This window comes from Balearica regulorum, chromosome 1 (genome assembly GCF_011004875.1).
Source record: "Balearica regulorum gibbericeps isolate bBalReg1 chromosome 1, bBalReg1.pri, whole genome shotgun sequence".
Classification (NCBI taxonomy): domain Eukaryota; kingdom Metazoa; phylum Chordata; class Aves; order Gruiformes; family Gruidae; genus Balearica; species Balearica regulorum.
This window is the reverse complement of record NC_046184.1, coordinates 149,536,848-149,550,596: the sequence shown is the minus strand read 5'-3', so window position 1 is coordinate 149,550,596 and position 13,749 is coordinate 149,536,848. Positions and strand designations below refer to the sequence as shown.

The following is a 13,749-nucleotide window of genomic DNA, read 5'->3' as shown; positions in this document are numbered from 1 at the left end:
TCCTTCTTAAATGTATTATCACAGCGGTGCTGATGGACTCGGCCTTGGCCAGCAGCGGGTCCGTCTTGGAGCCGGCTGGCATTGGCTCTGTCAGACGCAGGGGAAGCTTCTAGCAGCTTCTCACAGAAGCCACCCCTGTAGACCCCCCCCCGCTACTAAAACCTTGCCATGCAAACCCAACACAGTTTCTAATCAGATTTCCTGCCGTACAGAGGCTTTAGGTTTTAAAATCAAAGCAAACAGTTCTTGTATATTGGTGCAGGGCACGCTTCCTAGCACCAGCTGGAGCAACTACCCCAAGACATCAGAGGCCTCCGCTCGGGCCGAGCTCCCAAAGGACGATGGAGCTTTTCAAACCTTGAGCTGAAGGGAGTGCCTGGTGCCTTTTGCTGATGCTAGGACAGGAGGAAGTTTTGTCATTGCCTGCAGAAGATGTGTGCTTGGTTTAGGATTTGTGTTGCCAAGTAGAGGAGATGCAGGACGAGATCAGCAGAGTGCATGGCATCAGAGGTGACAGAAAGGAAATTGAATCTTCTCCAGCACCCAGGCATGAGCCTGAACCCCCAACTGTACTGAGGGAAGGGCAGGCTGAGTCTCTGCTTGTTCTGTGATGGGAAAGGCTGGAAACTTGTGACTTCTTGTAAAAGGAAGAACTCTCCTCTTCTGTCTGCAGATCTGCATCTGTAGAATGTGTTCAGTGCTGTGGTAGCAGATAAAAAGCAGGAAGCTCTGTCCAAGAAATCATCTGAGCCTGTACAATGCAGTAGCATCCGGAGGAATTAGCGAGTAACAGTAGTGGGAAACTCCCTCGTATTGGAGATGGAGGTTTTCTCATCAGTCTTGCTGGTGAGGAAGAACAGCTTGAGGAGGAGTGGGTGGATTGTGCAAGTCACCAACTGGTTGCACAGCTTGTGGTGACAAGGGATTTGGCTTTTACGACTATGGATCCCTATTTAAGGAAGAGATGGGATCTACCAGGCCAAGTGAGGCAAAAGTGTTTTTGCCAACAGGCTGACCAACCTGATGAGGAGGATTTAAACTGGGACTGGTGGTTGTAGGCTGAGTTGGCAAACTCAGGATGCAGGATCATGTGGATGACAGACTTTGTAATCACCAGACAGGGCTGAAGAGGCCCTGCTACAGGCATATGCACACAAAGAAGTGTGCATGAAACAACAGTGAAAGCTCTCTCAATTTTTCTAGGAAGTCAGCACAGCTATGTGTTAACAGCTGAGGTGGGGGGTTACCCATTACATGAGAGCAGCAGGAAGGTGTGTTGTGCCTTGGAACAAAGGGGGATGCAGCTGAGAGTTTATGGGTTAGGGTTAGAGGGTGGGCTAACATGGATGACATTGTGGTGTCTACTACAGACTGCCTTATCAGGAAGATGTTGTAGGTAAGGCCTTCTTCAGATAACAGGAAGAAGCCTACATTTGCAGGCCCTGGTTCTCAGGGGACACTTGAACCACTCCAGTACCTGCTAGAGGGGCAGCACAGCAGGGCACAAGCAGTGCTGGAGATTTCTGGAGTGCATTGGTGTTAACTTCTTGACTCTTGGATGACTGAGGAGCTGATGAGAGGATGTGCTCTGTTGAACCTGTTTAGGAATGTGAATGTCAGGGAAGCAGCCGTGCTGCAGGTTCCGTGAGATGGTGAAGTTCAGGATCCTGAGAAGGGAACAAGGCAAAAAGACCACAAGGCTGGAGAGGAGGACAGCAGACTTTGGTTTAGTTCAGGTTCCTACTTAAAAGAATCCTGGGGGTTTATGGTCCTGGAGAGAAGGACTGCCTCCTCCAAGTTCAAGAGTGGTCCATCCCAATGAGCAGGAAAACAAGCAAAGGTGGCAGGAGGCCAACATTAATGAACAAGTAGCTCTTGACTAAAGTCAAATATAAAAAGGAAGCAAATGAGGTGAAAGGAGTGCCAGGTGACCTGGAAGGAATATAGAGAGACTGTCCAAGCATGTGGGGATGGGGTTAGAGAGGCCAGAGTCCATCTGGCGTTGATTCTGCTGAGCACCATGAAGAGCAACAGAAAGAGCTTCTACAAGCATATTGGCAGCTAATGGATGCCCACTACTAAATGGGGCGGGGGCCCTGGTGCCAAAGGACGTGGAAAAGGCCAAGGTGCTTAATGCCTTCTTTACCTCAGTCATTAATGGTATGACCTTCCTTCAGGAATCCTCAGCCCCTAGGACCAGTGGGAAAATCTGGAGTAACAAAAACCTGCCCTCAATAGAGCGGAATCAGGTTATGGGACATTTAAATAAACTGGACAGACAATGCATGGGACCTGATGGGGATACGCCCATGAATGCTTGAGGGTGGTGGTCAGTGTCATTGCAAGGCCACTCTTGATTATCTTTGAAAGGTCATGATGATCAGGGGACATTCCTCAGGACTGGAAGAAAACATATGTCTTTGTTCCTGTGTTAGATGAGCAAGAGAAAGGATCCAGGGAAATACAGGCTGGCCAGCCTTACCTTGATCCCCAGAAAGGTGATGGAGATGTCCTTGTAGAGATGAAGAATGAACTAGAGAAACAGTGAGGTGGATTGAAAGCCTGGCTCAAAGGTTTGTAGTGAGCAGCACAAAGTCCAGCTGGAGGCCAGTCACTAGTTGTGTACCCCAGGGGGCCAATAGTGATGTCAATACTAACATTTTCATTAACAACTTGGATGATGGGGCAGAGTGCACCTTCAGCAAGTTTGCAGATGATACAAAAGTCAGAGGAGTGGCTGATACCATTCAAAGGGACCTTGACAGGCTTGAGAAACGAGCTGACAGGAACCTCATGAAGTTCAACAAAGGGAAATGGCAAGTTCTGCACCTAGGGAGGGGCAGCCCTGTGCACCAGTACAGACTGGGGGCTGACCGGCTGGAAAGCAGCTTTGCAGAGAGGGACCTGGGAGCTCCAGTGGGCAAAGTGACCATGAACCAACAATGTGCCCTTGTGGCAAAGTCCAACAGCCTACAGGGCCACATTTAGTGGTGGACTTGGTACTGTTATGTTAACAGTTGGACTTGATGGTCTTAAGGGTTTTTTCCCAACCTAAATGATTCTGTTGGGAAAAGTGCTGCTAGCAGGTTGAGAGGGGCAGTTTTTCCTCTCAGTCCTAGTGAGACCAGGTTTGGAGTGCTGGGTCCTGTTCTGGTTTTCCTGGAATGGCATGGACATACTGGAGTAAATCCACTGAAGGACCAGAAAGACAGCTAATTGATTGGAGCACCTCATATGTGGCGAGACTGAGAACACTGCGACTGTTGAGTCTGAAGAAGAAAATGCTTGCAGAGATCTTACCAACATGGGGGCATGTAAAGAAGACAGAGTCAGACTGCTTAGTGACATTGTATCCAGAGAAAGGGTAAGAGGCAGTTGGTACAAACTGAAATGCAGGAAATTCTACGTAAACATAAGAAAACAAATTCCTTGTTGTGATGATGGTCAAACCAGGAAACAGGTCTTGGCGAGGATGTGAAGTCTCTGTTCTTAACGATACGCAAAACCTGACTGGGCAAGGTCTTGAGCAACCTGTTCTAGTTGACCCTACTTTGAGCAGGGAAGTTGGACTAGACAGTTTCCAGAGGTCCCTTCCTGCTTCAACTTTTCTATGACTGATGAGGAAAAAAAAAATAATTTAATTACCTAATTTCAGTTTATTCCTTTTCCAGAATAAACTCTTCTCAGTGGTGCATAGTTTGAACAGTTGCATAGTGATTGAGTAGACTACAAATGGGGTTGGAGAACTGAGCCTTATAACAAGCGCACAGGTACCAAGCAGAATGATTCAAAGTTATACAGTGCCTTTTCTCATAGCTGATGACACTGCATAAAGCAGGGGGTAGTCAACAGTAACCAGCCTGTTCCCTTCTTGTTTTCACCCACTCCTAGTGTTCCTCATGCTGTGAACTTTTAGAACCAAAGGTTTTCATATTCCTTTTTAAACAAGTAGTAATTAATAAAGCAATTTTGTTTTGATTTTTACAGATATTTTTACTAAGAAGCTTTTTGGATTAAAACAAATAAACAAAAGCTACAGTCTATTGCACAAAGTAACCTGATCTAAGTTGGTCCCACTTCGAGTGTGTGTGGGGGGCTGGACTGGATATCCTTCAGAAATCCATTCTGATTTAAATTATGCTGTGATTCTGTCAATTTCTAGATCTCTTGGTGCTGAAAACAGTGTAGCTGTGTTTTGGGTAATTCTTGTAACCTTTGGATAGAGTATGCATTTTTAATATGGAATTGATTACTTGCTTCATCTCACTTTGATCAAACACATGCCTGTGCTATAAAAAGGCCATGGTTTCTGACTGTAGTTGTCATGTTTATTGTTATCCTTAGGTGAAAGTTGGATGAAGACAGCAAATGCATCATTCTACCGCAGAAGCCATAGCTATTGAGGGCAGAGGATGTAGGGAAACATTGACCTGGAAAAGTAACGTGCATTGCTCTGCATACCCTTTCACTTCCGTAAAGGGTTTTTTAAAATTACCTAAAAAAGAGCTCTGTCATTTTAATAAAATAAAAAAAGTTTTTGTAAAATTTCTGAAAATGTCAGAGAAATAGAAAATACTAAGAATTAATGTTTCAAATATAATTAGTCCTGAGCTTCCTACTGGTTAGTATGTATTTAACTCAAGTTTTCTCCCACTTTTTGAAATGGAATTATAGCACAGAGTAACAACCAGAAGGCATTAAAAATGGATATTGTGATTTACCTGGCATAGAATTCCACTTCTCATCCATGAGAATATCAAGATCTATAGAGGAAATTGGGAATTATATATTATGGGGGAAAAAAAAAGTATTTTCTGTAAGGTGCTCTGATCGAAAAGCTGATCATTATAGTGAAAAAGCAAGTAGCGTTTGCTAATAGTTAGATGCAAGATTTTAATTTTATGTTGCACCATTAGTCATGGGAAAGGGCTGATCATTTCAAAGCTGCTGTAAAGGATCCAAGGATCCAGAAGCTTAATCTCTACACTACAGTTCTGTAAAAACCTACAACCTGTTTTCCTTTTTTTTTTTTTCTTCTCTCTCTCTCTCTCCCCTCCCCTCCCACCCAAGATGGCCCTCCTACCCAGCTACCCTTACCTCACCATCCTCTGTTTGGAAGAGATTTTATAAATTGAATAACATAATCTTTTAATCTCCTCTGTCCCTTAGAGCTCAGACTTATTCTACGAGCTGTCAAGTGGCTCGTTCCTGCCAAAGAACAATTTTCATGGGCAGGTCTTTTTAATGGCATGAAAACACTGGGTTTAAGGGGTATGCATTCAGATTTAGAACAGAAGTTTACATCATGTTTCAGTATGGCTCAGCTGGCACAGGATTACTGAACTAGGTCTGAAAATTTTGACTGGAGGTTTTCTTCAACTAATGTCTCAGGAAGAACTGGAGAATACCAAGTAGCATAAATAGAACCAGTGGCATGCGGTCCAAAAGAAAGTCAAACTTCTATTAAGCTAGGAGAAGGAGGGAGGAGAAAAGATAGTGGCAAAGAAAAACACAAATTAACTGAAGACTTAATATGGTTATTTTGAAGACAGCATAGGAGATATCATTGGGATATTAAAAAAGTCTTTACTCTGTGCTTGGCTTTTGGGAAAATATGCTTTATTTGCAGCCTCTGCATTTTTTTTTTCAAAGGATTGAATACACAGATGCCTCACAGGAAGCAACTCCTCCCAAGGAGCTGGACCCTTGTTCTGTGAAAATTTTGCTGTAGCAAAAGTGAAGAAATATAAGTAAATGATTGTCTGTTGACTAAAATGCTCTTTAGATGTTTGTCACTACAAGGAACAAACATGTCTGTATTGCCAGATAGGTCAGGCAGCCCGGGTCTGTGGCTCCTACTAAGATAGTATTGTTTGAACTCACTAAATCCTAACGTTTTGAAATGAATTCAAACTACATGGTGTAATTCTTATTTAAAAAAAAAACCAAAACTGAAACTTACTGAACTTGAATAATTCTTGCTAGTTTCTTTCAGTATTCCTCTCTTTTCAGCTTCTGGGGTTGTCTGTTTCTGTGGTGAAGGAGAAAGGAAAAAAAAAAAAAAACCCTGAACTAACCAACAGGTCTGTAAGGTCCAGGGAAGTGTGATGTGCTGTTGTCATACCACCTGGTACTGCACCTGTTCTTCTGAGACTTTTTATTTCTGTACGCATGCTTTGTATGAAGAAAACAAGTCTTCAACTAGCATGAGCCTCAAGCTTTGTTTTTCCCTTTTTGTAGGCATGTTTGCAACTGTAGATGGCATTTCACAGCGTGCCCCTGTGCACTGGTCAGAGAATGTGATTGGAGCAGCTTTGTGCTTCCCTTACGTGGTTGCTCTCGATGATGAGTTCATTACCGTGCACAGCATGTTGGACCAGCAGCAAAAGCAAACCCTGCCTTTTAAAGAAGGTCACATTCTACAGGACTTTGAAGGTATTAAAAAGGACACTTTTTTGCATCAGTAATTCTGAAACAGCCACCACTGTGGTCGCAGTCACTTCAGTGTGCTTTTTAAACAAAATGTCTAGCAAGCACATTAACTGTTGAAACTTTTATTGCAAATGCTTTCCTGAATAGATTCCTGCAGACTATGTTAAGAAAACTTCAGTCATCCAAAACTCCATGTTTCTAACAAACTGTATGCTCATTAAATGTGCTCTAATTGTCGAGTTAATTGTCTGTGGGGTTAGAGCTTTTTCCTGTAACTTAATTTCTTTCAAAGGAGCAATGTTAATTTAATGCAATGAGTCAGTAATTGTGAGCTACAGGCTCACAGCGGCTATCCTGACACAGTTCTAACATCTTAAAAATTGTTATTTTGTATTCCTTTCTAAAATATCTGTGTAAGAGGTTTAAAAGGGGACATTTCATAAAGAATTGTTAAATAAAACATACAAAAAATTCTTTTGATCTATTCTTCAATTAAGAACACCTTAGCGTGGAATTCATTGCATTGATTTTTTTTTCCAGGAGAGCTACAAACTCTAGCACTACAAACTGTATGTTACTTGCTACTTTTCACGTACAGCTTAAAATTTTCTAATGTAAGCCTGTGGAAGTATCTGGCTGTTAAAAGTCCTTATTCTCTGGAATCTGGGCAATAGTTTCACTGGTGGCCTTTACAGCTTAGTTCGTCATGAGAGATTATAGCCAGTTTCACTTACTCAGAGTGGAACAAAATCTCCTGTAAATAAATAAATTTACCATTATCTCTGTCTTTTTGAGCTGTAATTTACAGGTAAACTATGCTATCTAGTGAATATGGTAACAATAAAGATGAGGTTTAGAACTTTAACGCTGTTTAGGTTCTTGTATCTTAAATAGTAAATCTTAAAGCTTATTTCTGAAATGTGTTTTTTTGTAGAGAATGTAAACTGAATATGTCTGTTTACTCTGTACAGGAAAGGTGATTGTTGCTACTAATAAGGGAGTGTATATCTTGGTGCCACTACCTTTGGAAAAACAGATTCAGGATCTTCTAGCTAGCCACAGAGTGGAAGAAGCCCTTGTTCTGGCAAAAGGAGCTAGAAGGAATATTCCAAAAGAGAAATTTCAGGTCTGTCTTTCCTTTAATTTTCATGAAAATATAAATTGCACAGTGGGGCTGTGTATACCAATGGTCAAATGACTAGAGAAGGTGGGGGAGGAATCTACATTGAAGAGAAATCTAATACCTTTTATGGTTTCAGCCTGAGGAAATAGATGTGCTGCTGAATTGACTTGTGGTTGTAAAGGCTGTGATGTTAGCAGGGTTGATTGCTGTTGTTCTGCTGGTTTTTTGGAGTTGTTTTTTTCAAGTGTCTGACTTGAAAAAATTGAAACAAAACTGAAAAACTAGTGATAGCAAATCCACTGCTATGCTTCCTTAGTACTAGGTTCAGTTATATTTGCTATTGCTATTCAAAAAAGTATACTTTATTTCAAATCGGAATTTTTAGGTTTTACTTTTTTTTTAGTCAGAGATTCTCACCATATCCTAAACTCCACGGTAGTACAACTTTGAAGTTAAGTGATGGGAAATCTAAAGCAAGTATGTCCTACTTCCAAAGTTACACAAGTAGTGCTTGTACTGGTGTGTAGCTGAATGTATAAGATTTCTGTGTGACAAAGTATCTTAGTAACTCGTTGATTAGAGATTTGTACTCATTTCCTTCTACCTCTGGTTTATATTACCTTTTCTACTGTATTTATTCCTATATGTCATTGAGAAACTGAAACTTGGAAAAAGTAGCATGAAACCTCTACTCACCAAGTAGGTGAATGACTATTTGACTTGATTTCTTTCCTTTTTAAAAGCAAAGTTTGATCTGTAACCTGCAGAAAATCTGATTTGTTTCTTTTAATATACTTTGGAGCATTTTGTTGCCATTAAAATAGTATCTGTTTGCATTACTTTCAGTTTGTTTAGGAAGATGTAAAGTTTGGAACATGACTGTGGAAATTACACAATTGCAGTGGTCCAAAATGATTCATTCTGTCAGGATATTTTTTTTAATTATTTAAAAAAAAATCAAGACATTTCTAATTCCTTGTCATTTAAATTTTGGTCAAGGCGCTTGAAAACCAGTCATTAAATGAAATGAAACTTGTATCAGCTTTCATTTTGATCCTTAACTCCTCCGTTGAATGAACAGCTGGGAGGCTGCTGGAAGTAAAAAAGCTTGGCCAGAGAAGTGTTTCCATTCTTTTGCTAAGGTACAACTATCTGGAAGTACTTGAACATGAAAAGTATTTAGGCAAATACAGAGTTCAGTTTCCAACATGTTTTGCTTTGCATCTGCACTTCCATCTTTTCCTTTGCAATCTGTTTAAAGAAGCAAACCAAAATCCTGCTGTGACAACAGGATGCCTGATCTAATCAACATCTTCTATGTATGATGACCTCTAATTCTCCAATTATTTCTTTCCAGTTTATGTAGATTTAGTGTGGAAGATGTCTTTGTGTGGTTTGCCACAGGATGAACTGCAATTCATTTTCTAAAATACATGATTAAGAATCTTATTCCTCCTAAATTTTCTTGCATTTAGGATTTTTCTGTCTTTGGGATAAGTTACTTTTTGTTCACACTTACCTTATGCACACAGAATTTCTGTCTTCCTGAAGTTACTGTTTCCAAGAATGATGTAAGTTTTTTCTAACTTAATGTGCTTTTAAGGATGTTCAGTTACTTTCAGTCAATGCCACAGCTGAAAAACAGAAAACATGACTTTCAAGCAAAATAGCCTGTTCTAGTTCTGGGCTATATTTGCAAACTGATATTAACCAGCTTAAATTGATGGAGTCTCCTACTAACTCATATTAAAATGACTCAACTTGGCCTTGTTGTTGAGATGTTAGTCCAATTTTTCAGACCTTATCTGTAGTTGGAAATGTAACACGTTGAGCTTGCTTTCTTTTGTGCCTCTGATACTTAATGCTGTCATTACAGGTTTGTTACAAGCACATCGGGACTTTCTTTTACTGTAGTCTCACATAATATAAATCAAATGAAATTCAACTAAATTACATGCCTTACCATGTGTCTTTTGCAACATTTTTTTGGTGTACTTTAACTGATCACATTGTCGCTCCTTTCTAACTCCTGTCTAAGAGAGATCTTCAGATAATAGATATTAGATAGATAATAGGTATCTTCTAATAGATATCTTCGGATGTCTGTTGTGCAAGCTTTACTGATTCCTGAGTAGCTGACACTTTCAAGGCCTTATTTTGCCATTTTATACAAGCAGGGGGAGGAATGCATAGGTTTGGCATGAAGACACTTGATCCAGCCACTATAATTTATCCATACAGAAGAGTGATAGTAATTGTCTGCTACCTGTACTATAGTGCCCCCTTTTCCACATACTGCTTTAATTTCTGCAGTTTGCAATGGCTGTTACCACTTTATGTGTGAGTTGAACTCAGTCACACCATTGTAAGACAGTTCTTGGCGACATACGGGGTTTTTTTTCCTACGGTTCAATACTGCAGTGTCATTGCATGCACGCACAGGTGCGTGCTCTCTGTCTTTATATCAGCAGTATTATATCAGCATAAATACATGCGGAATGATAGTGGGATTGAAACAATAAAGTACTGTACTCTCAGAATTCTTTGTACAGCCAATATTTAGTTATTTGCATCAGTAGCTCTAACCTGTTATTTAACCCGTGGTCCCTGCAGACTGCAAATTTTTCTCTGCCATATGAGATGAAAATTCCTTTGTCATTGGGTATCGAGAATTACTGCTAGATAAAAAACACTAAGCAAAAGTGTTGCAAAGAGATGGCTTTGCTGGATATAATTTTTTGGTAGAAGAATACAAAGGCCTTTCTACCATGCTACCATGAAATGACTGAATACTACTTATTAATTTTTCAGGACAGCTGAAGTTTGCAGAAATCATGGTTGATGGTAGTGAAGACCTTGGTTAGATTGACACACATCTTGCATAGGTATCTCTCTTTTTTCTTTTTTTTTTTTTTTTTAATTCTCATTTCCTTTTAGTTTCAAAAAAACATTAACTGCACTCAAACCTGACCAAAAAGCCACAGTGACTTTCTAGAAAAAATCTTTTTGGCAATCTAGTTGGTAATTCTGACCATTTTAGAAAGCATTTTTCTAGCAATTGAGAGAAGGCTTTACTATAGCTATCACAGCTTCAGCAGTCATCTTTCTGTTTTCTAGCACTCTTTCAGTTATGAATTAATATAAATCTCATTTCATGTTTTTGTAGCTAGTTTTTTAATGTGAATTCAGTCAACAATATAGCGTTTGCCTAAAACACTTCAAGTCCTATGGTGGTTCTTTAAAATGATCTGGGAATAAACAATGTGTTGAATTTTGGCTGGGTGTAACTTAGTACATTTTTAAAAGAAGCCTATTGTGGCAAATGGATCTGGAAGAACTCGAGATGTGTTTTTCTGTCATAAACAAAAGTTAACTCTATAGGTCTAGCCCATTTTTAAAACCCTGTGAGAAAGAGAGAATATTAAATTTTCCAATGTTTCCATAATCTTTACCACAGGACATCTTAATGTCTAGTGTTTATCTTGTTCACTAAAAATCAGCCTGAGTACTCCCTATCCTATCACTGCATCTTCAAAAAGCTGGGAAAGTGTCTGTCTGTAGACATCGTACATCTTTCTTTGTTGCGTGGCTTTAAGGGACAAGTGAAGATATGTCAACATTTAAATGAAAATGAATACCACTTAATCAGTTCAAATTTAAAACTGATTCCTTGGGCCTGTACTTACACCATCAACAAGCTCTTTTCAACTTCTAGTTGAAAAGATTGCAGTACAGACTAAGCTGTACAATTAAAGCAGTATTTTCAGTGTCTTGGATCAATTCAAACTTAATTCCAATATCCTAATTCACTAAATATATAAATGTTAGTGGTCGCTCCGTTGCAAAGATTGAAACCAGACTTCAAAAAAGTACCCCTACTTTTGATACTAATTTCTTTAGCAGGGTGAGGAATGTTTGTACTTCAACCCTTCCTGGAAAGTCTGGGGCTAGATTTTGAAGTTTTTCTGGTGCCACAAGATGCAGATAGTTGCAGATTGAAATCCTTTACCAACATCTTTAAGAATGTGACCAGATGGGTGTTCATCAGTTCACAGATAACCATTTATTGGTGTAATAACACAATTGTAAATCCAAAATATTTTGGATGTTTGATTAATCACCTGAGGTAGTTTTACTTTATTACTGCAATTAAATTCGCTTTTAGCTTTAGCTAACTATTTTGAATTAGTACACTTGGATATAAAGCATAGTAACATTAATTAATGTAAAGATGTCATGAAGTATTGGTCTTTTATATTGTTACTTTTGTCTGGAAAGGTGTGCCAGATAGCATTTCCCTCTGGTTCCACTTCTCTCCCCCACACTGGCCAGGCAAGAAAAGTCTCACAATGGTACAAATAAATAGGTTTTAATGGCTTGCTAATGATCAAGATTAAGTACTTCCTTAAGATAATCCATTAGTGAAGCATGCACAGACTAAACGGATTTAAGCCAAGCTTTTCTCTTGGTAGATCCACAATCTTTAATCAGGGTGAAAAATCACGGATTAGAGTATCAGTCTACCCTACTTGAGGCCTGACACTCTCTAGCAATTCCTGCCTGGAATGCATGCTGAATGTCTTGGAGTTTCTCTGAGTATTTTCATTGAAAATGGGAGTCTATTATTAACAGCAGCATTCATGTACAATGTTAAACATTAGAAAGCTGTATATGCGTGGGAAAGTTGAAGGGAAAAACTGAGAGCATGCGGATGTAGCTAGATGTATTTGCAGAATACCAGTGTTGTCGCAAATGGTGGATGCTTTGCAGAGCACGGTTTAGGTTCCTTGCTTTTAGTAGTTCTCTTTTGCTGTTGGAAATATTCTGGGCCCAAGAGTGTCATTTAGTCTGGTGGTAATTAATTGACCGTTCAGATTAAATACCTAGCATTTGAAGTAGTTTTATGTTCTTCTGGTGAACTTCTTGTAAACTTTCTTCTGTCTAGGCATGATCTTAAGACTAAAACTTAATAACACATAGGTTTTTCATATGGTTTACTTGTGCTTCTCTTTTAACTATATTTTTATGTACATTGCATAATGTACTGCATATTGGATAAATTGAACTGCCTTGGAAGTATCTTTATTCAACAACAACAAAAAAACTGGCAGAAAGTCAGAAATGTGGTCATCACATGGGGATCAGACTATAAGAATCAGCAGCAAGGTTGCTCGAGAAGTGAGGTGAGACGGGGAGAAAGTTGGCTGCATGTGGTCAAGTGGGACCCTTGAGTTTAAATCTGAATTACTGGGAACTTCAAAGGTGACCATTGGCCCTCTCCTTTGCAAGTACATGAGCAAAAACTTGAGGCAAGTCAGACTGATGTCAGATAAGTCATTATTTGAATAAGAAAACTTAAACTTGGTATTTGTTGACTTTGCTTTTAGTAAGTACTCCTGAACAGTGTTGTGTTCACACACTTTTGTGTAAGAAAATGAGTCTGGGCAGCAGATTCAGTATATTCAGGTACATAGAATTTAAAATGTAGAGGATCAAGGCTTTATTTTGCATGTAACTTGACAGGTCTGGTTGAAGATCACGTGTTTGTTGGTTTTGGCAGGTAGTTATTGCAGTAGTGGCTAGCACTATGTAAATAACTCCTTATAAATATAATAAACGTTTTTTCCCCCCCTTCTCTTTCATAGGTAATGTACAAACGAATCCTGCAGCAAGCAGGTTTTATACAGTTTGCACAGCTTCAGTTCCTTGAAGCAAAAGAACTCTTCAGGTAATTGTGTGACAAGAAATTTATTAATTTATTTTCTTTAAATGAGAAGTTAGTGTTCTTGGTTTTAAAAACGTAGTTGCTTGAATGTTTTTTGATGCAGATATGAGTTCACTGTGATAAAATGGTTTTGTTGGGGGTAAAAACAGTAATATTGAAACAACTTTATAACTGAAGAGTTAATGCAACTGATTTTTTGGTGTGCTAACATACAGTAGCATTAAGGCTGTAATCTTGTAATCTGAGCGTTGTATATGTGGAGATTTTTTTTACTTTATGCCCATGAAGGTCAAGTAACAAGAAGTGCCAATTTAAATATTATTAACACAATTGCACTATTTTTTTTTTTGAGGATGCTGATACTGAATTTGTTTTAACACTTGTTCTGCAAGGCCTTTTCCAGAAGACAGATTATTTGTTCTTGAAGTCTGTACTAACCTTCCCAATTTAGCTGTTTCAGCAGTCATTT

At 39.2% G+C, this 13,749-nt stretch overlaps 1 protein-coding gene across 10 annotated transcripts in view; it reads left to right on the top strand.

Moving 5' to 3' along the window:
- The window catches only part of TGFBRAP1 (transforming growth factor beta receptor associated protein 1), a 42,466-nt gene that overhangs the window by 8,685 nt on the left and 20,032 nt on the right, over positions 1 to 13,749 (top strand). For all 10 annotated transcript variants that reach the window (XR_012832818.1, XR_012832817.1, XM_075738868.1 and 7 more), the window contains 3 exons: positions 6,241 to 6,435; positions 7,404 to 7,558; positions 13,201 to 13,283. Coding sequence is in view for 8 of the 10 variants with exons in the window: in XM_075738868.1 (XP_075594983.1) it covers positions 6,241 to 6,435; positions 7,404 to 7,558; positions 13,201 to 13,283 (433 nt within the window). In the remaining 2 variants the exon portion in view is untranslated. The remainder of the gene's footprint in view (positions 1 to 6,240; positions 6,436 to 7,403; positions 7,559 to 13,200; positions 13,284 to 13,749) is intronic.